This window comes from Taurulus bubalis (genome assembly GCF_910589615.1).
Source record: "Taurulus bubalis genome assembly, chromosome: 7".
Classification (NCBI taxonomy): domain Eukaryota; kingdom Metazoa; phylum Chordata; class Actinopteri; order Perciformes; family Cottidae; genus Taurulus; species Taurulus bubalis.
The window spans coordinates 13,046,909-13,068,301 of record NC_136595.1 but is presented as its reverse complement, the minus strand read 5'-3'; the positions used below and the strand labels follow the sequence as shown (position 1 = coordinate 13,068,301).

The 21,393-nt window shown below is 41.0% G+C and overlaps 1 protein-coding gene across 3 annotated transcripts in view; it reads left to right on the top strand.

Moving 5' to 3' along the window:
* Positions 1 to 11,017, top strand: part of pde4ba (phosphodiesterase 4B, cAMP-specific a) — a gene marked incomplete at its 5' end in the record, with an annotated part of 159,992 nt that extends 148,975 nt beyond the window's left edge. For all 3 annotated transcript variants that reach the window (XM_079221253.1, XM_079221254.1, XM_079221255.1), the window contains 8 exons: positions 3,898 to 3,991; positions 7,451 to 7,737; positions 7,854 to 8,018; positions 8,771 to 8,870; positions 9,008 to 9,162; positions 9,271 to 9,393; positions 10,129 to 10,311; positions 10,418 to 11,017. In XM_079221253.1, the coding sequence (XP_079077379.1) occupies positions 3,898 to 3,991; positions 7,451 to 7,737; positions 7,854 to 8,018; positions 8,771 to 8,870; positions 9,008 to 9,162; positions 9,271 to 9,393; positions 10,129 to 10,311; positions 10,418 to 10,849 (1,539 nt within the window). In that variant the 3' untranslated portion in view covers positions 10,850 to 11,017. The remainder of the gene's footprint in view (positions 1 to 3,897; positions 3,992 to 7,450; positions 7,738 to 7,853; positions 8,019 to 8,770; positions 8,871 to 9,007; positions 9,163 to 9,270; positions 9,394 to 10,128; positions 10,312 to 10,417) is intronic.
* Between the last annotated feature and the right edge of the window lie 10,376 nt (positions 11,018 to 21,393).

Genomic DNA, 21,393 nt, shown 5'->3' with positions numbered 1-21,393 from the left:
AAAGAAGGAAAGATTGCATAAGTCACAGTCAGCTATGCTGCATAGTGTAAATATGTGATCATCTTGATAAATTGATATAACGATGGTGTAACCTCATTGTGTAATTTCTTCAAAACTGTCACACTTCTATCATTTGCTATGACTTCCTCATAGCATGTGTTTTCATTTAATAGTAAAATTGGATTTATTCAGGTTTATCCAGCATTTCTGTTGCTGCAGGGTTAAGAGGTCAATACTCTCTGAACACTGAGCAGGCTGATCTACGCACACAGAGCGTAGTGCACCCACTAGTGGCTTCAAAGCACAACTTCCAACTGAACCACTCCAGGTGGAAGTTATTTAAAACAAAAAATGTAGATGCTGGACTCATGATTTAGGCCTTACTTGACTATTGTAGTACTTTAAAGCATTTCCAACAGTGGAAACTTAGAAATAAGATAAATCTACCACATTAGGTTAAAAGCAGTTCAATCTTTGATGCAGAGAAAAAAACAAGAGACGCTTGAGGATGGGAAGAAGCAAATGGGTCAAATATTAGATATGCAGTATGTTGGAAAGAGATGCCCTCAGAGCTCCACGAGATCAATATTCCTCCAGCACCACAGTGTCAGTAGGAAATAAAGAGGATTCCCCTCTGCCCCTGAATGAAGAATACATCAACTACACAATGGCAACACACAAATGTACACAATCATACAGAAACATATGGGCATGAGTGTGTAAAACATGCATGCGAAATGAAAAGTCAGCATCAACTGTGCTTAAATGTTGATAACAGCATTTGTGTGTGTATGCGTGTGTGTGTGTGTGTGTGTGTGTGTGTGTGTGTGTGTGTGTGTGTGTGCGTGTGCGTGTGCGTGTGCGTGTGCGTGTGAGTCATTTCTTCCAGCCTCTGGGGAAGCATAGCTCTTCAACACATTGCAGAGAGACATCCCCCGCTGTTATTTCTGGTTTCTTTATATATTATGCAGTGAGCTATTATATAAAGAGCTGCCTCCTCGGTTTCTCTTTTTTATTTTTTTATTTCATTTCCTGCTACCCACCTCCCTGCTTCTGGTTCTTTCCCTCAGTGGGAGGATAATCCGGGATCCTCTCAGGGAAGCTTTGATCTCCCCCTCATCTTTCCGAACTCATACGCACGCGAACACATCAGACTGAGAGATTCTCTGGGAACTTCTGTTTACAGTTTCCCATGGATTGGCTCTGAAGCAAAGAGAACTATGGATATTTTCTCATTAGTGAAGCCTTGCAGAAATCCTCGAGGGGTTTCACAAACAAAAGTCGTGACAAAATTGACAAAAAATCACAAACGGCGCCATCGCGATTGGCCAGTGGTACTGAGGTAACGGTCCATTCCAGTCAGGTGGCCCCGGCCTTGTACACTGCAGCGGTGTCAACACCTGCGCCAAGGACAGCCCATTGACTCTGCCAGCAGGGCAGACAGACAGAGAGATAGATGACTGTGTTGGCAAGTGGCAGCCGAGAGATAAATTGACATGTAAGTGGTGGAGAGTGAGGGAGAGATGGAGAGGAAAGGAGAGGAGGGCGGGATGCGAGCAGAGGCGATGTGTGTGGTGTGTCCTCGTGACAGCTCAGCACATGTCTGCCTGGGAAGGGAAAGGGGAAGCCTCTCCTCTCTCCTCTCCCCTTCTTCTCCTTTCAAAACAGCCCTGGCTGCCTGATGCAGTTGCCATGGCGTTGCAGTGTGCTGGTAATTGGCATACACACACTTACTTACAGGCAGAGAGAGAAAAACGTGAGCTGTTGTCACCTAAATTGGGGAAGGATGCAATCACTCCCATCTCTCCTTTTTCTTTGTTCTTTTTTCTTTTTTTTTCTCCTTCCCACTCTCGGCTGTTAAAAAAAGCTTTCCACAAACACCCTGATAGCATCTAATATTGTTATGGGATGTGAATAATGAACGGGATGATAAGGTTTCCATAATGGTCGCCGTGCTTGGGATGTCAGGAGACAACAGAAGATTTAAAAGAGGGAGAAGAAGAGATAACAGTGTACAGTCGATGTGCATTTACACTCTTAAAACGTGCTCTATCCCCTCATTGTTTTATTTTAGAGGAAGGGCATAGCTGTATGGCTCCATGACATTCCTTCACAATGGCTGACTTTATCAAAATGCCTTTAAGAGAGAATTACAGGGGTTGGGATTTGAAGAGGATGGGATGTATATGCAGTGTTAGCAGAGCTGGAAAACAAGAGAAGAGAGGAAATGTTACATCTCGAATCCAAGTATGGATATTCACTCAAACATCCCTCCACACCCTCATGCATATATGCCAAGCTGGAATTAGGGCTCCCCTCTTCTCCCCACTTTCTGTCAAATCATGTGTTCTGAATAGAGCGTGTTGCTGGGGCTGGCAGACTACGGCAGGGGAAAGAGAGACGGAGGAGGGAGGAACCAAAAGAGACGAAGAGAGAGAAGCAGGCTAGGAGGGGGCGTGAGCGCAGCAAAGCAAGACGAATCCAGTGGAGGAACCCCCCCTCCAGTCAGATGAACATCGATGCCTCACTCCCTCCTCCTCATTCTCCTCCTTCTCCTGTCTCCATCATTGTCATTTCCCCTCCTCTCTTCCTCGCTTCTCTATAATTCATCAGTGCACTGAGAGTCCCCAGCTCTCGGCTCCAGTTGCTGCTGCTCCAGCCGAACCACCGAGCGTGCTGGATCTCCTCCTCTCCTGGCCTTGCTACACCGCTTACCTTTTCCTACATCTATCTATCCATTTATCCTCGCATCCATCCCCAGGCATGGAGACTCAGAGCTGGCCCTTTTCTGCTGCTGAGAGGGAGAGTGAGCCATCATCAAGCTGCTCTCTTAGCCGCTGAGAAGAGAATCACACGAGGAGAGAAGAAAGAATCTTTTGTCCTTTTTGGCGCTGAAAGAATCCTGTTCGTCTCCCTCTATTTTTTCCCCATTGGATTACAGTTCTGGCTTTGTGTAGGAACGAGAAAACGGGGTCCAAAATGCCTGAAGCTAATTACCTGCTGTCGGTGTCTTGGGGTTACATTAAGGTGTGTGACGCTTATCTACGTAGCGTGTTGGGATAACGCACCCATTTCATTCCCACTCTGAGCTGTGTTTCTGTTGCATTAGGGTCAAGTCCCATACAAATTCAGCATTTTAATAATGATTTTGTGGAGGTTTTCAGATTACCGCGCTATCCTAACTGCACCAAAAGTTATTTCCATCGTGATGAGGGTGGTCTGACAGAATGGTGTTTTGTGGCTCAGGCTCCATCTTGAGCCCTCTGCAGAGCTCTGTGTGTCTGTATATGTGTGTTAGTCTGTATGTCTGTGTGTGTGTGTGCAAGCGCATGCATCAGTCTGTCATAAGCAGCTGCTACTGCAGTGCCTGGGTTTCTGTGTACTGTTAAATGCATCAGTCTCACAGAACTATTTAATCTATTTAAAACGGTTCATAATGATCGGAAACTTCATGAAAATCGTAATTTGTTGTTACAAAGATGAATGTAGGGAGCAGTGTGCACATTTTCCTGTTGACATCATAGAAATTCTTGCACACTGATGCAAATTAAACAGCTAAATAGGCCCCAAGAAATGTGATTCAGTGTAATAAAACTGTAAATTGGTTGCCGGGGATGAATTGAGGGGTATTAAAAGGTGATGGCTTCCACACTGGTAAAACAAATAATTATCCGCACCCTAATTGATTTCAGGGAAAATGTGAGAGGTAATAAGATGTGTCACCCCCTGGATTTAACGCTGGTATAATATCATATTCTAGAGCTGGTGGTATAAAACTGGATACTGATGAAATTTACATTTTATCTTGTGCCATCATTTCTTCCAGGTTTTCTCTCAGTGGAAACTGACGACATGTTTTTCTCTCTCCCCCCTCCTCTTCCTCTTTCTCTCTTGCAGTTCAAGAGAATGTTGAATCGGGAGTTGACGCACCTATCTGAGATGAGTCGGTCTGGGAATCAGGTTTCTGAATTCATCTCCAACACCTTCCTAGGTAAATAGAAGTTGTGTGTACATGCACTCAAAATCACACTGATAAATCCACCAATTTGGTTTCAATAATCCACACTTAATAACAAAAGACTTTAATCCAATCCTAAAAATGAATTACAGAAATACAAATATACACAATATTTAGTGCCTCACACAGATTCCCACTTTTCTATCTTGCCGCAATGGAGGTTCAGCACATGATGTTGCGTTGCAAGTTGCTCTTGCAGGCTTTTCTGTGGGGGCGTACCATAAAACACTGCGCCATAAGGCTTTGTCTAGATGTTTGTGGGATCGGGCTGTAAATGGCCAGAAACATTGAAGTAAGAAATGTACATTTCTTAAATAATTAAGAGAGAAAGGAGTCTTTAAGGTGGCTGGCTACTGTAAACAGGGCTGTTTGACTGACATGTGAGCTTGTTAGCCAGAATCAGAGTAAGTGGATTGGAACTGGATGCTGTCAGCATGGTTTGCACATTCGGGATCTGAGAATAGATGGCGATGGTAAACATATACAGTATATATTTATATTTGTGTTTCGAGACATTGCTTCTTCTATTTTTTGTCACTCACATGCATAAAATGTTTCATGATTCTGGTACCAAACCACATGTTTAAGTCACTGTTGGGGGAAATAATGTAAAACAGCACTAGTGGGACAATCAACCGATTTCTACAAATGGGTTCAAAGTTGGCTTTAGATAAATGTGACATTTCCATAGAAGCTTGACGATATCTAGAGGACTGATGCACAAAGTTGATAGGCAAGGGAATGGGTTCAAAGAAATATAGACTGACAAACAAAGAGGATACTAGAAGGCAGACAGGGTGCACTTAGAGGTTGTTAAGACTATTTATAGAGAATCGATTGGCATCCTGAACCAGTGTAGGATTGTTGGCGGATCCCTCACCGCTGGATCATAGAGAGTGAGAGGATGGTTGAGGAGAGACCCGAGAAAAAGCAAACGAGGGAGGAGCTGACTGCAGTGAGGGAGAAAATAGAGGTACAGACTGAGGAACCCCCTTTGCTGGCAGTAAGATGAGCTCGGCAGATTTGGTGACTCATCCCTGTAAATGCATCTTTGTCAGCAGGTACAACCCTCCATCTCTCCCTCCCCATCTCGCTGCCCCAAGAATCCAGATAGAGATGAATATTACTTTGATAAAGAAATCAGGATTACCCTGCTGGCGATATAATGAACACACAAGTGAACATTAATGAAATGACCAGCTGTACTGTTTAATCCTTCCATCTATTAAGATTAGTATAAAAAAGGATCCATTCAGGCTCAGAGAAACTAAGTTTTCCTGCCATATGCCTGGTTCTGAAGAGGCCAATCCTAGATCCACCACAATCACAATCCGATTACACTTGTAGACTATCTAGGTACTACTGGGTTTTTCATTTTCAGCTGATGGAAAGGAAGATTTCCTGACTGATAAAACAGTGATCATGGAGCCTGGATAATTTTTTAGAGAAATAAAGATCCCAGAGTTCCTCATAGGGCAATTTCCGATCAGGATTTCAGACTTTCCATGAGGGATTGTTGGCTGACAGCATGCTGGCTATTGACGTGTGCCTTTCGCCCAGCACAGCTGTCCTAGCAGCATAAATCTGTTATAATTGCTTTTGATCGGCCAGCAGCATTACACTGAGGGGGAATAATGGTCCCAAAAAGCCCCCGCCCCCATAGTGCACCTGTGTTTCTCCCAGAGGAGCATATGGAGGAGGATGAAAAAGAAATTGAAATAAATGTGGGAGGGGACAGAGTAGCAAGAAAGAGAAGGAAGAATAAAAGAGAAAGAACAGAGCAAAAAAACAACTTGTTTTTTACGTCAGCTGCTTCATTTTTTATTTATTTTTGTAAATCAGTGTCTACAAAGAGAAGAAAATAAAGGATTAGGAGAGAAAGTGTAAACAGAGGGAAGAAAACAGACATAAAAAAAGACTGTCCATGTTGACCGGTTGACACATTGCAGCCCAAAATGCGACGGAGAGACATCATTTGGTGGAATATGGATCAGAATCAAAATCAGAAACCTTTTATTGCCACTATGTTTTCACATACAAGGAATTTGTTATGACGGGTGGTGCATAACATTAAACAATAAACAGAGTGCAAGAAATGGGAGCATGTTTAAATTTACTAAAATTAAATTTAAAGTAGAATATACAAATTAAAATAAAGTGCACAGACAAACAGTAACAGTAACAGACAACAGTACTTTAAGGTGAAGTGTAAGTGTAATGTGAAAGTGACAAGTATAATGGATCATGTTAGCTGTGCTAAAAACCACCTGAGCAGTTTATCAGTTGTATCAAATCAACTGTGGAACAGAGTGCATTGCGTTTACAGTATATTTGCACTTACTTATATAGCAATTGATAATAAAAATGAAAATGTAGACTTGACTGCCTCCCAATCTGGTCTCTTATAGGCCACACACACATAAACACAACACAGCAGTGGTTGTAATGATGGATTGTAATGAATTAGAGGGCAATATATTGCTCTTTCCCTTGTTTCCCACGAAGCACATGTCTGAGAGCGCTTAATTGCCCATTCTCAATTACCACTGGAGGACTGAGGAGGATAGAGACAGAAAAGCAGAGAAAACAGAGAGCGCGTGAGAGGGAAAGTGATTATTTGAATTACAGCTGGTAATTGAATAACCCTCCACAGGGGAAGGCTGATAGGCCAACGATGAGCTGAGTCGAGGCTTGATAGATGAGTGTGCAGCTCACATTCGTGCCGATAGCCAGTCCCTGAAGGATTTCATTCAATTCTTCTGTGATTGCAGTAAACACAAGGGCCAAGTAACATGGCTTGTTTCCTGTGATTATTTGAAGATAAACTGTTTTCAATGGAATATTACATGAAGGTCTTGCTGGTTTTCTGTGTATTGTTGGACTTCTTATTCACTTTATTTGTGACCAGAACAATTGTGTTTAAATAGACTTGTAAGTATAATAAACCAAACATAAAAATCCCACTCTACGCTCAGTGAGTTGATAAAGTTGTGAAAGATGCGGCTGCTTATTGAATGGCAGTCTTTATGGAACTGCTTTGAGTGTGTAGGAGCCCCAGCTCTCAATCTGTCAATGGACTGACCTATGAGAGTAAAAAGAGCAAGAGATGAAATGTGAGCCACCTGCTGAGAGGGGAAAAGAGTGCAGAGGGACGGAGACGAATGAACAGTAGGAGCTTCGAGAGAGGGAAAGAAAGACTGCAGTTGGAGGACAGGGCAGCATGAATGAACAAATGAATGGAGGCACAGATGATGAATGAATGACTGAATCAATAAATCCCTGCAGATGTTTCTCTAGTTGTTCCTCAGGCAGCCTGCACATTGAACTTGGTTTTTATTGAGAGGTACATACAATGATTAGACTCGTGCTGTATGAGGGCAAATGAAAATGTTCACTGCTTCTTCCTCACAACATTTTGTTACCCTCCTTCAGACAAACAGAATGAGGTGGAGATGCCGTCGCCGACATCCAAGACGCGAGAGAAGAAGAAGCAGCAGCAGAAGCAGCAGCTGATGACGCAGATCAGTGGAGTCAAGAAGGTCTCCCATGGGCCCTCGCTCTCCGGCAGCAGTATCTCGCGTTTCGGTGTCAAGACCGACAAGGAGGAGCTGCTGTCCAAGGAGCTGGAGGACCTCAACAAGTGGGGTCTGAACATCTTCACTGTTTCGGAGTACTCACACAGTCGGCCTCTGACCTGCATCATGTACGCCATCTTCCAGGTATGAAGTGTCTGGATTTCTGCATTCTTCTTCACTTACTCAAATGTTGTTTTGACCACTACTCAAATGATCTACGCTTGTTTCTAAATATATCACGGTGTTGTTTGTTTTTCTAGGATCGAGACCTGTTAAAGACATTTAAGATCCCCGTGGATACTTTCGTGGCCTACATGATGACATTGGAGGATCACTACCATTCAGATGTGGCCTACCATAACAGCCTGCATGCTGCTGACGTAGCCCAGTCTACACACATCCTGCTCTCCACTCCAGCCCTGGATGTAAGTTATTTTATAAAGAGAGGTATTGATACTGTAATGTAACTAGACCCTGTCCTGGGGTACTAAAAACTAAGCCCACCTCTGACTTGGGTGCCAGTGTGCATACACTGGGAGCTCTTACATAACCCCATGTGCCACTTTCCTGGGTGGCCACACCCTGGCTTTGAAAAGCTCATCATCCGTCCATTGAATTATCTTTCCCTCCCTTACTCTGGGAACTTCTCCTCTTTCCTCCAACACTTGTGCTTCCGTGCCTCATTTGTTAGACTTTCCCTGCATGCATTTTCTCACAGTTCTCCTCAGGTTGGAGTAGCTGATAAGAGCCAGGTCAAAACGCCTGAGTCGTCAGATCAGGATTTGCTCTTCTATCTACTATGTGTGTCTACCAAAGCCAAAAGATACAGTGGAGTTTTACAGAAAGGCAGACAGCTTGTCTTTTGGTTGAGGAAAAAATCTGGACTAACACTTAGCATTGTGTGAGCTGGATTGTTTGCTCTGTTCCTTAAAGGCAGAACGTAACAGGAACAGAAACAACCTAATTTCTGTAAGTCAAATTAAGGTTAAAATCTGATATTGCCTGCAGATCTAGTCTGGAAGGTTGCCATGTAAAACCTTGGGACTGGTCTTTTATCTGTTCCACCATATTCTTTCGTTAGTTAGTTAGTTAATACCCACATGTTTGTCCTTTCTGGTGCTTTTTCTATCTTGTAATTGGTGTAATGTTCTTTTTTTCTTCCCTCTATCTTTCCCAGGCGGTCTTCACAGATCTCGAGATCCTAGCAGCCATCTTTGCTGCAGCTATCCATGATGTTGACCATCCTGGAGTATCAAACCAATTCCTAATCAATACCAGTAAGTTAAAACATTACTCAATGCTGAACTTAGCTGGTTAATTTGTTGCCTTCTTTAAAAACATATCAATTGGTGCATTCAACAACCAGTCATGACGAAGACTAAAATATTAAAATCTCTTTTTGATGCCTCTGCAGACTCTGAGCTGGCGCTGATGTACAACGATGAGTCTGTGCTGGAGAACCATCACTTAGCTGTGGGATTCAAGCTACTACAGGAAGACAACTGTGATATCTTCCAGAACCTCACTAAGAAGCAGCGACAGTCCCTCCGCAAGATGGTCATTGACATGGTAAGATATCCTAATTCATATTATTTGCTCCTCTTATCTTAACTTCAATCATAACGTGTCCAAATTGTCCTGATGCGGAGTATGGGGGTTTTCCTCTCTTTTATTCAGGTTTTGGCCACGGACATGTCCAAACACATGAGTCTGCTGGCTGATCTGAAGACCATGGTGGAGACCAAGAAAGTGACGAGCTCTGGAGTGCTGCTGCTGGACAATTACACCGACAGGATACAGGTTGGTGTTGTTTTTTGCAAAACAATTTCTTAAATTCTTTAAAAAAAGATGAAATAACCACCAAAAAAAACCTTAAAATTAATTAATGTTTATAGATTATATGGACTGTGAGTTTGTGATTGGACATACTTGTCCCAGTTTTTAATAGCTCTGATCAATAGCCATTGTTGACAGAGGTAACTCAGCCAATGGCCATTAGCTGGCCTCCTACATAGCTGACCTTTGCTCCCCACTGTCACTGCTTCTTTCACTCCATCCATCTTCTTTTTTACCTTTAAGTGGTCCCCCTACACTTCCCCTCTAATGGTCTTTCTTGGATTTCTCCTTTATTAGACTGTTGTGTAAACTGACAAAGGACATTATAGAATTAGCCTTTCTCCTCAATCTAATTTAGTAATCTACCACAATTCAGGATATTTGATTGTGCATTGGAGATGCTTGTTGTTTCCAGGTTTTTCTTAATTTTCAAAAATAAAAATAATACCGTTTTTATTTTATCAGGATTCTCTCTAAAAACATAAAACAAGTAATTGGTAAACTATGAAGTGATTAAGAAATTACTTTCTAAAAGTATAATTTAACCTTCATTATTTATAATCCAATTTTCACCTTTCATTTTAAAATAAACACTGATAAATGTAGTGATTTCTTGGGGAAATAACCCAAACTGAAAATGATGCGCCCAACACAGGGGATGAAAGCATTTCATAAATTGCAATTCTGCATTATTTGTAGGTGCTGCGTAACATGGTGCACTGTGCTGACCTGAGTAACCCCACCAAGTCCCTGGAGCTGTATCGTCAGTGGACTGATCGGATAATGGATGAGTTCTTCCACCAGGGAGATAGAGAGAGGGAGAGGGGAATGGAGATCAGCCCTATGTGTGATAAACACACAGCATCAGTGGAGAAGAGCCAGGTAGGCAATAAAGGACACAGAAAGAAATATTTGCATTATATGTGCGTTGTATATCGATACATTTAAATAGTCTCTAGTTCTAATTTGGCTTTTTATTCCTTTCCAGGTGGGTTTCATCGACTACATCGTGCACCCTCTGTGGGAGACCTGGGCCGATCTGGTTCACCCTGACGCCCAGGACATCCTGGACACACTGGAGGACAACAGGAACTGGTACCAAAGCATGATCCCCCAGAGTCCCTCCCCGCCCTTCTACGACCAGGGCCTGCACGGACACGGCGGAGGGACTGGAGGGCAGGGAGGCGGAGAAAAGTTTCAGTTTGAGCTCACCTTGGAGGAGGAGGACTTGGATGGAATAGAGAAAGATGGCGAAGGCGAGGAAGACGACGAGGAAGAGTTAGAAGAGGAGGAGGACAGTCTAGGGGATTCTCGTTCTCCTCCCTTGGACTATTTGGACAGTCAGGAGCTCGAGGAAGGCCTCATGATGGATCCAGCAATAGAGATCGTGACACACGAGGCGTCGCCCACAGACACATAGGGCTTCCATCGTCAGGCTCACATGGTGATTTGAAAGTTTTTGGCAAAAGAGGGGAAATCCTCTTGCAGCTGTGCTTTGTAATAAGCCCACAGAAGCAAGGGCTTAGTTAGGTCCCGCACAGGGGCGTCTTGCACTTGGGTGTTTGAAGCTAGACACGGACGGACAGTTTCGGTGAGGCGGCTTCAGAGTTCTCAGGAAATAATTACTGCGAACATTTTAGTCTTGATGGACGGGCGAGACTGAGGGTGGAACTTGAAGGATTTTGGCCAGTTTGGGAAATGATTACTTTTCTTTTCTGGACTGGCATTAAATGGACATTGACACTACTGAGAGACGTTTTGTACCTTAAGGCTTTTTTTTTACAAATATGTTATGATCTAGAAGTAGCATAGAATAAGATCTACTGATGGGGACACATTTGTATAGCAAGAGAAAGTGTTTACTTTTTTCCTGTACCATTTGTCAAAGGACTTTCGTGTGCCTTTTTTACTATTGTCTTTATAATAGTTTTTTATTTATTGAACACTCTAGTCTAGTATGTCTGTGAATTTTTTTTTTTCTTATCTGAAAGAGCAAACTCTTTTTTGTATGTTAAAAAGAGAACAGTCTTCCATGTATTGGGCAATAGAGAAATCCAAACAAACGTCGACAAACAACTCTTGGACAAACTCATCTGAATAGAGAAACATAAACACACAAATTATACGCACATTTTGTCACATTTGTTTTTCAACCCGAGCACAATGTTTTGTGGATTTCAAACGCTTATGTTCACTCATGGCTCATGTTACATGTAGCGTTCTATTTCATATGTCGGTCAATGATTGTCACACTGAAATGCACCATATATTTTCATGCTCCATCTCTTTCGCCATCCTCTTTTATCTTTTTCAGACCTTGTCTGCAAACCATTTCCTACCTACTTTAAATGCAACATGTTCAACCGTGGATATGGAATCCTGCACTTGCAACTGTGTGGTCAGATACTCCCTCTAAAATGCCAGTGTAAAATCATTGGGACATTTGATTTGTACAATTGGTACAATTGGTTATTCAAGTTCAAACCCTGATAACCTTCCATCTAAGACCAGATGAAATCAGCAGAAATATAAGCAGCGCTAAAAGCAAAAAGCTCATGACATCAAGCTGCTGCCTAGATCTATAATACAGTCAGAAATGAAGTCTGCCAAGGATAAAATGCACACCAGCGGTGAGTCTATTTTTAGCCCACAGGTATGCTGCAGTCCTAATAATCCTGTCATATGGAACAGGTCCTGACCCCGGACCCTTCTGATGTGACGCCCCCCTGCCCTGCCCCGCCCCTCTGCAATCAGGCCCAGACCAGATGATTAAAGGTCCTCTCACAGCTGCCTGTCTGAAAGGCGCTCTCAGACCCTCATCAGCATCACTATTCACATGGTTTACAAACCCTTCTAGGCCCCACGGACCCACCCCAAAACAATCAGGCCAGCTATTTCGTCCTCACCATAAAAAAACACTCAAGTGCTGCCTCAGCTCATTGACGTCAATTCAATTCCCCTCCTCCCCCACGACTGTATTGGGTTTCGAGGACAGTCGGGTTATTAGAATCTGGTGTCATTGCCGGATTCAGCATGGCAGACTGTACGCTTTATAAAAACAGAACAATAATTAGGTGCTGTGTTTTAAAACAAACCAAAAAACACCTATCTTTGTTTCTGAAAATAGTTTGAAAATGGTGTGCAGACCTCACATTTCCTCACAACTTATTTTTTATGGATGTTTTAGTTGCATCTATAATCGCATTTCTCCATTTTCATATTGGTTTACCGATATACTCGAAGGTACTTCATCTAATTTCACCCCAGCTTGCATAAGTGGCAATCGTTTGTGTGCAGTATGTATGTATGGAAGGTTTTGTATGTGTGTGTGTGTTTGGATGTGTTGACTTTGTCATCAAGCCTTACCCCCATCACTCCACGCCTTTGTCTCTACTGTTTGTCGCTAGGAGCTCAAGTCGGTCCTTTTTGCTGTTTATAACAGTGTGTATTTATTCTATACTTTAAGTTTGTAAATAAGAAATACTGGTTCAGTGTAAAATCTATTTTAATTTATATGCACTTGCATTACCTGGAAGTGGTGGTGTCTAATGTGTAGAAGGCTCTGGATTAGAGTCTTTTTATATATGTATTATATATTGTTTTTATATATATATATGTATATTATATATATATATACATATATATATATATATATAAATATATCTAAGTATATATCCGCACAATGTTTTGAGTGCCCAGCAGAGCAGCCGCTAAAGAGATATGTTGTTGTCATATTAGAACCTTGTAACTCCAAAATAGCCTTTTTTATTTTCACAAGTAAATGAAAAACATAATATTAAGTTTATGCATGAATATTAAACCAAACATGTTCTCACTTTGGCATTAATTAATATCACAATTTCTTATTTTGCATTTCTGAAAATTTAACTTTTCCTCAATTCAATTTTAGCTTACATTTCTTAGATAATAACCAGAATTTGACAGAGGATGTGGATTGTCCTCTTTTTGTTTATTTATTCAGATTTTTGAAGCTACAAGATTTCCATTTGACAGCAGCAATTTGGTAACCTAGAGGCAACATAGAGGACATGTTAAACTGCATAGGCTTGGATAAAGGATACATGCAAGCTAGCTAAGTAATACAGACGTGTATCGATGATTTGGTATCAAAGTACACAAATAGCTTTCTTCTCTCAGAGGCTTGTCACAAGATAAGCTTCTCCATCCAGCATTTGAATGCAGATTGCTGATATATGAGGCCAGATAGATACAGGTTTGACGGACAGACACAAAGCACTCCTTTTACACTTAACACACTTCATGTAAAAGTAGTTAACACAGGGACGGTATTGGTAGCATGCTACAATCCGCCCGGCACTGACGTGAATCATTCTGAAATTAACACCAAAACATGATCGTATGTAACTGATTGTGCTAATGTGTGAACTCTTTCTGACCAAACTTGTTAGCAGTTTTGAAATTCAAATTTGTCAGTATTAACATTGTTTATCTATGTTCAAGCTTTTTTTGGTCCTAGTTGTGTCCAAATGGTTAGCCAGATTTAGCACTATCTGCATGAGAGATGTTTTTTTTTATTGTCAATAATATGTTCAAGTCTGCCAGTTGGTGGGTTATTAAATGTTTCACACAATGTATGGTATTATATTGTATATTGTGTTCAAAAATAAATCTGAAATACTTTTTCTATTAAGTGATTAAAAGCAAAGCATGAATATATTGTTTCTGTTTATGCTTTATTTTTCTATTTCATAACCCACTGGAAAATGACTGCAGTCGATTTACAGCAGGATTCCCACAGTAATAACCTCTTATTTATAAATACTGTCAACACAATTTTTTTTTGGGAGTTACTGTCTCTGAAGACTCATTACGCGTCAAGCTCATTGCCCATATACAGACTATAAAAGTAGTGGGAATATGGATTATCGGACAGAGAGAAGATTGCCGCGACAAAACAGTATCATGCAGTATATTATTAAATTATATAAGAGCATTTTCACCTGAACTGCACATGTGAATCTCTACAACTTCTCTTCTTCATCCATCCAAATATGACTTATTTATTGAGTAGTCATTTCATTTAATTCATAAATTGGTGCAAAGTCTATCAATGATTTTTTCAGTTTGTTTTTATTACTAAATAATACATATTTCATAGATGTTGAAAAAGATACATTCATTATTGCGAAACAAGTGCAACTGGTTTTTGCAAGAGGACTCTTCACACGATGCTACACCTATTGCTTTCTGTGTGACCAAGGCAGGAAATCAAAAGCACCTGACTTAAGTGTTACCTTTAACTCCCACAGCCTTTCTCCTCTCTGCAACTATATCCAAACAAGATGCACAAATTCTCAAATCTCATTAATATTCTTTAATGATGAAAATGTCACCTCTCTGCACTTTATTGTGCTATTATTGGTATTTTATTCTCACCTTTTATCTATTGAGGTCACAGTTTCACTTTTTCTAGGAGCGCGGACTCCCTGATCACACACACAGAGCTACACATTCACATCTGATTTCCCCAGTATAACCACAGTCACATCTGTTGGCCAGCAGGTTAAGGGCCTTAAGGGCCAGATGGACAGAACTCACATTGGATTAAAAAAGGTTTCTCAACCAGTACTACACGTGGCAAAATTATGAAATTTATTAAACTAATTTATTTTTCAACACTTAAACTAAAAACTAAAAGAAGAGTTTCAAGTGAAACGGCGGGAGTCAAATTCCTTGTATGTGCAACGATGTACTTGGCCAATAAATAATTCTGATTCTGATTCCTTTTTCTTATCTTTTCAATGGTACATGATTTCTGCATGGTGTCTGATGAAACACAATTATTTTTCAGGTACACCAAGGATGGGCTGGACAAAGTCTTAGCTGGTAAAGTTACCAACAAAAAGACAACAAAAGTCAATCCACATATATCGACTCTGTTGAGGAAACTTATGGACTTTGAGTGGGACTTTAATTTAAAATGATGACTTAACTTAATACCATTATTCACATTAAAACAACAATTTGTCTCTATCCTCTAATTCTTTCACCATCTCAATCTCACCCTCCTTCTCTCGCCCCCTCTCCCTTACACTAGTAGAAAGTCGGAGTCCCTCTTTCATTTCCTCACTCCTCACACTCATTCTTTTTCTCATGACATCTCTTCTCACACCTTGTTTCTGAAATACAGCTGTATGGATGTTTGGCTTGCAGAGGGGTTAGTTTAGGACTTGGGGTATTATGTATTTGCTTTAGCATGATCCACATTATGATGGAGGCACACACGCACATATGGCAATATGTTGTATGTTGGGTTAAAACATTAATCTGAACGACCTTTTCTTTTAAGAAAGGAATGAACGTATTCCTTTGTTTCTGCTGTTTTTCTCCCTCAAAGCCTAGTCTTCTTTTCCCTCAGTGTGAACAATACATTTGGTCACAGTCATGCTTCTGGTGGGTTTCCAATTGTTTGTAATGTTTCATAAGGCTGTGTCCCAATACAAAATTGTAAACTGAGCACCTGGGTTCTGTGTTGAAAAAAAATCTGCTATGTCTAACAGTATTAAAAGTAGGCTAAAATCCCTGCTAGTGGCTTCTAGAGGCCTGTGCATGCTAACATCCAACCTGACAAAAGAGCTGTTAACTGACTAAACAACACTGCCATCTCAAAAACAAAACATCTAGCAACTAAGATATGTGGTATAAACTTTGTGAATGCTTTTTGGTTTCAACCTCATCTATCAGCCCAACTCCTGTTCTTTTACAGTACCTCCTGCAGAGACTCCTCAGGAAGGATGCAGATGTTGATTTGTTCAGTTGTTTTATTGCTCCAACGTTAAGTTGGTTTATCTAAAACGTGGGACCCTACACACAGCCAGCGTGAGAAGGCAAAAAGGCTGGGTGAAGCAATATTTCCAGGAATATTCTGTTAGCCCGTCATTTTCCCCAAATGACGGGTTTGACTGGAGGGTTTATAGGCTCTAATAGTCTTTGGGAAAAAATCTCATGGAACACAACATTTATAGCTAATGCTAAAGGCAGTAATTGCCTTTTTACTGTATTTACCGCAACAACTTCCGTCTTTAAAAACATAATGAGGGTAGTTTAACAAAGTGATCACAGGTGTTACAGTCTTATAACATTTCTTGTGGCTTTTTAGCAAAAGAGTTTAGAGATGCGGTTTAAAAACCGGATATGAGTATTTAGGTAATAACAAATGAGTATGCTTGAATAGCCCAAACATAATTAATGTTGGGTTCTTTTTCCAAAATTCTTAGTGGCTATTTGTAAACTGCTGTCTGGAAAGGAAGCATTAAAAAAATCTTAACGACATAGGTAAGAGGCTTATGTAATTTCAATCCATGACCCTTCATATCTAATTTCATTTTGACACACGATAAAAGCTCTGAGGGTGTCTGCCCTTGTATTCACCTTGATGTAAAGGAGCTTCATGAGTGAAGAGTCTATCATCTTATTCTCCCTCATTGTGGTCCTCTCATTGGATATTCTCATCTTTTGGGTCGTAACTGTACTTCCATGCCTCCTCTCCTCAAATATTTTTCAAACTTCTATTATTCCCTTCATCTCTATGTCCTACTCACATCCCACTGTCTCTCCTCATCTTGCCTCTGACATAACCTCGTAAAAGCAAAAGATTTGATTTGAGGAAATTACTTGCGTTCCTATAGCAAAAGAAGAAAGATGGAAAAAGAGAGAGACATGGCATTTGGGATGGATGGCCTCCCCTCCTCCTTTACAGAGGCATTGTCCACGGGGAAGTCCAAGTTATCTAATGAAACTAAACAAAATCTAATGAAAGAGCAAAGCATTTCCCACTAGTCAAAGACAATGACACCACTTAACTCCTCCCCAGTGTGGCACAAAGTAGATGAGGGATATTTTCAGTCAATGAAAGGAAATGGTGAGAATGGTTAGGTTGTGAGAAAATAGCGAATTGGTTGAAAAATTCTCCATTGTATCTTTTACATGTGAATGAATGAGAGATGGGAAAGAAAAGAGAAAGTGTGCATACCCTTCATGAATCTCTTATCTCAACATATCAATTTCTTTTGAAAAATGAGCCCCAAAAAATGCCAGTGTGAGAATTTGACCTCTTTCTCCTACAAACTCCCTCCCAAATATTTTTCAGGGTAATGATCAACCATAGCGGTTGTAGGTTTAAAATACAGCCACTCATTTCTTGTAGGAAATGTTCTTCGAATGGAAAATCTGTTTTACACGAATTACACGTTATACTCTTATAAATAAGAGCATGATTGTTTCCAATGTTACCAACTAGGTCTTAAAAGGCCAGGTACAAATGTTGTGCAGTCGGATTTGAACTTGGTGTAACAATTAGGGCACATTTAAAGTTTGACAATTTGAGGAGAAAGAGACGCACACAGGACATAGAGGCAGAGGAGGAGTGCAGCTGATATAACTCCTTGAAGCTGAATAGACCAAAGCCTCGTTGAGATGTCATATAATTAAAATGTAAGGTTTCTGAGACCACTGCTATTATTTCACAATGGTGCAGTCACGAATGCGGATTTGTCTGTCTGTGAGTCATTATTCTATGAAGCCACAAAGAACTGTGCTGGTAATTTCAGCCTCAACATCTTTACTGAAACAAAAAATTAACTTTTTTTTCTATTAAAATCTAAAGACAAAGACAATGCTTTGCATGTCAACTGTTTTCTGCAATATTAAAGGCTTCAAGCGCTTAATCACAGTTGGGACAAAGCTAATTTTCTCCTCCCAATATTCAGTGTTAAACTAACTCCAAAAGGAAACACACACTGGGTGGTCACTGAGCTATGTCAACCAGCAACAGTAGACACAACAGCTCTGTGAGCTGCTGGCAATAAAAATACATCTGATGAAAATGTGGGTGTCAATATGAATGTCATTACATCAGGGTATGTGCATCTATTAAACTGGGTTTAATTGTTTTCATGTCACTAGCATTTTAAAACTATACCCGTAGAATGACAGCCCACAATGATACAAAAGCCTGCCAGTAAAAACACCATGTATTAAAGCTAATGCATACTGTATATACACGTGTGGGGCTACATACATTAAAATCTTTGTTGTCAAGTCATTAGGCGTGCACACTAAGAAAGGTCCTGCATCGACCTGCATAAACAATAAGGGGACCCACTGCTGTAGGTGTGCAGGAATTCACACCACGGATTTCATAGCTTGACATAGAGTGGCTAAATTAAGGAATCTGATCTAAGTGAGATAACACATACAGGTTAGCCTACATTTAATCTTCAGTATCCAATTTTTCCTGTGTATACTTATTGTAACATCTTTCATTTTTTATGGCCACAAAGGGTTAATTATCCTCTCTTTAAATGTAAATTATGTGACTCCAGCTTTTGCGTCATTGGGGTTTATAGCCGACTGTAGGGCCAGCTGAGTCAAATACTGCTGCTGCTGCTCCCAGAGGAATACACTGTTAAAATTGACAAGCTTGGCAATGACTTAAATTTGCAAGAGTTATTGAGCTGTCTTACGGGACTGCGCCATCGTTTTGTGAGGAAAAATATTACTAGTATTTTTAATAATGAGACCACTTTTCATAATGAGGAACAAATAAAACTGTTGCTACAGTGGCTTCCAGGTAAAAGGCAACATGATGCCCCTCTTGGGTCCCTCGAGGTTGCAGCAAGTAAATCAGTCTTGTGATGGATACATGTGGCTATTTATATCCCCTTAGCTAATTAGAAGAGAGATTATGAAGTGGCTGAGGGTGCAGAGAAACACCACCGACAGCCTGCTTAAAGAACCTTGGCGAGTCCTCATCATTCCTGCGAAAGCGTGAAGAGAACAGGTGGACACAGCTGGAAGTGTTTTAGGGAAATAAGACACCACTTCTAGGTTGCAACGAGAGCACTGGCAATGTCTGCAGAGACATCCAAGATTACACTGGATAAATAGGGCTCTAAGTTTATCACAGGACCCAGTCTGGTAGGAGCAGTGGGGTGGTGGAGGTCGGGGTTGAGAGCTCCACAGCCATCACCTTGTTCCTGAGAGAAACATGCTCTCCCTTCCTGGAAAAGGTTTGTATGGTCACCATGATCCTAGGAAACAGGTACAGTTTGCACACAACAACATAGTGTCAAGAAGACAGGGTCATCCATTTACTGCAGCACAAGTATTATACAGTTCAGTTTAGCTTAAATCAATCAATCAAAGGTTGATAAATCTCTTTGAACAGCCGAAGAAAAGATGGATAATTGAACGGATTGAGGATAGGATTTGCTATGTGCGGAAACATACGCCATATCCCAACAAGGAAATTCCCACATACAAACTATTAAGTATAAGAGACATACTAGCGGTGCAAGTGACATCAACAGCCCTGTACGCTTCCACAGATTCTTGACCTAAATAAAAAAACACTGACTGTAACCTACTTCAACCCAGTGGAAGAAGTGAAGAAGTGCAAAGCCGTGTGACCTCCCTGCCCTGCACAAGTCCATTGAAAAGAACGATCAAAACTCTTTTTCTGTATCAGGCACATGAACAGACATAAACAACAGTGAGTAATCGTCTCAATTGCTCACTCTCTAAAACAAGTAGAGAGAAAAAAAGAAAAAAATTGCAGAAAGCTAGAATGAGTATTGTGGTTTTTCCCGTAGCGTGACCAATTTAACAATCGTTTCTGTTTCCCTTTTCTCTGCTTCTTCCACAGCTGTGTCACTAAGCCCTTTGGCACTGTTACTCTCAACTTTATAAATCATGTGTTGCTCTCACGCACCCTTCCCAAACCATAGAGGTCTGGGAACAATTCTTTGACTTGCGTGCTAACTTGTGTGATGTCACACACATGCGTGTCTCTTTCACTTGTTCTGCTTTACTATAATGCCATCTCTTTCAGTAATCTCCTGTAATTCGGAGCATTTATAATAAATGACACACACACACACACACACACACACACACACACACACACACACACACACACACACACACACACACACACACACGGGTCAGCTACAGGGATTGCACCTGGGTCATCTTGTTGAAAGAACACATCACAAATCATATTTTTTTTAATAGTTTTTCAATGTATTACAACCAATTAGGAATGCTGGTGTTGCTACACTATCTATCAAATGGACTTCAACACTTTTCTGGGGAAAATACATGAGAGAAATATTAGGAGGTGCAACAGAGGAGTGATCCCTTCCAGGACAGAACACCATGCAATAGGTGTCCCTGGTAGATTTGGGGGTTTTGTGGTCCATGCTAATATTTTCAGAGTGTGTCTGTAGATCAGTGTTATTGTCATATATGCTATAACACTATGAGAGTGCAATAAACTATTTGGTTGTTGTGCTAACTGTTTCTGAGATGTGAGAAAACAACCATGCAGGCCTATGTTCAGCTGCCTATGATTCCTCACTTTGGGCTTTCCTCCTTAATAGTGTGCTATATCTTCTTTTCTCACATTATGTATTATTTCTGCCACCCAAAATCAGCTCTGATTTGTTCCGACAGGTTGGACTGAGCATGTGCAGTGGCCTGTCCTGGCCTCACTGAGGAGAGGAGAAGAGCAAATGTTTCTAACTAACCTGGGTGTACCTGTTTTGCTTACTGCAACTAAACTGCCCATGGTAGACAGGCAGAGATCCCCCAACACATCGATTAGGCTGAGTTCATGTGTGTAAGTGAATATGTACATGTGCAGAGTGAGAATATAAGAGAGAGATAGGGAGATATAGAGAGAGACAGCAGCCAGGACATGCATTGAGGTGGGATGTGACAGGGTTTCTCCTTTCTCATCCGATCACAGGGATGACCAAGTTGCCTCCGTCGAAGAGGTTGCTATGACAACTGTGCTTGAGATGAACACTGAGAAACCCTCTCCAGACATTTCACTGTGGGATAACATCGCCGCAGTCACATGCAGGCAACGTCTCGTACAGCAGGTACAGACAGTCAGACTCTGACACACACGCTCAGACG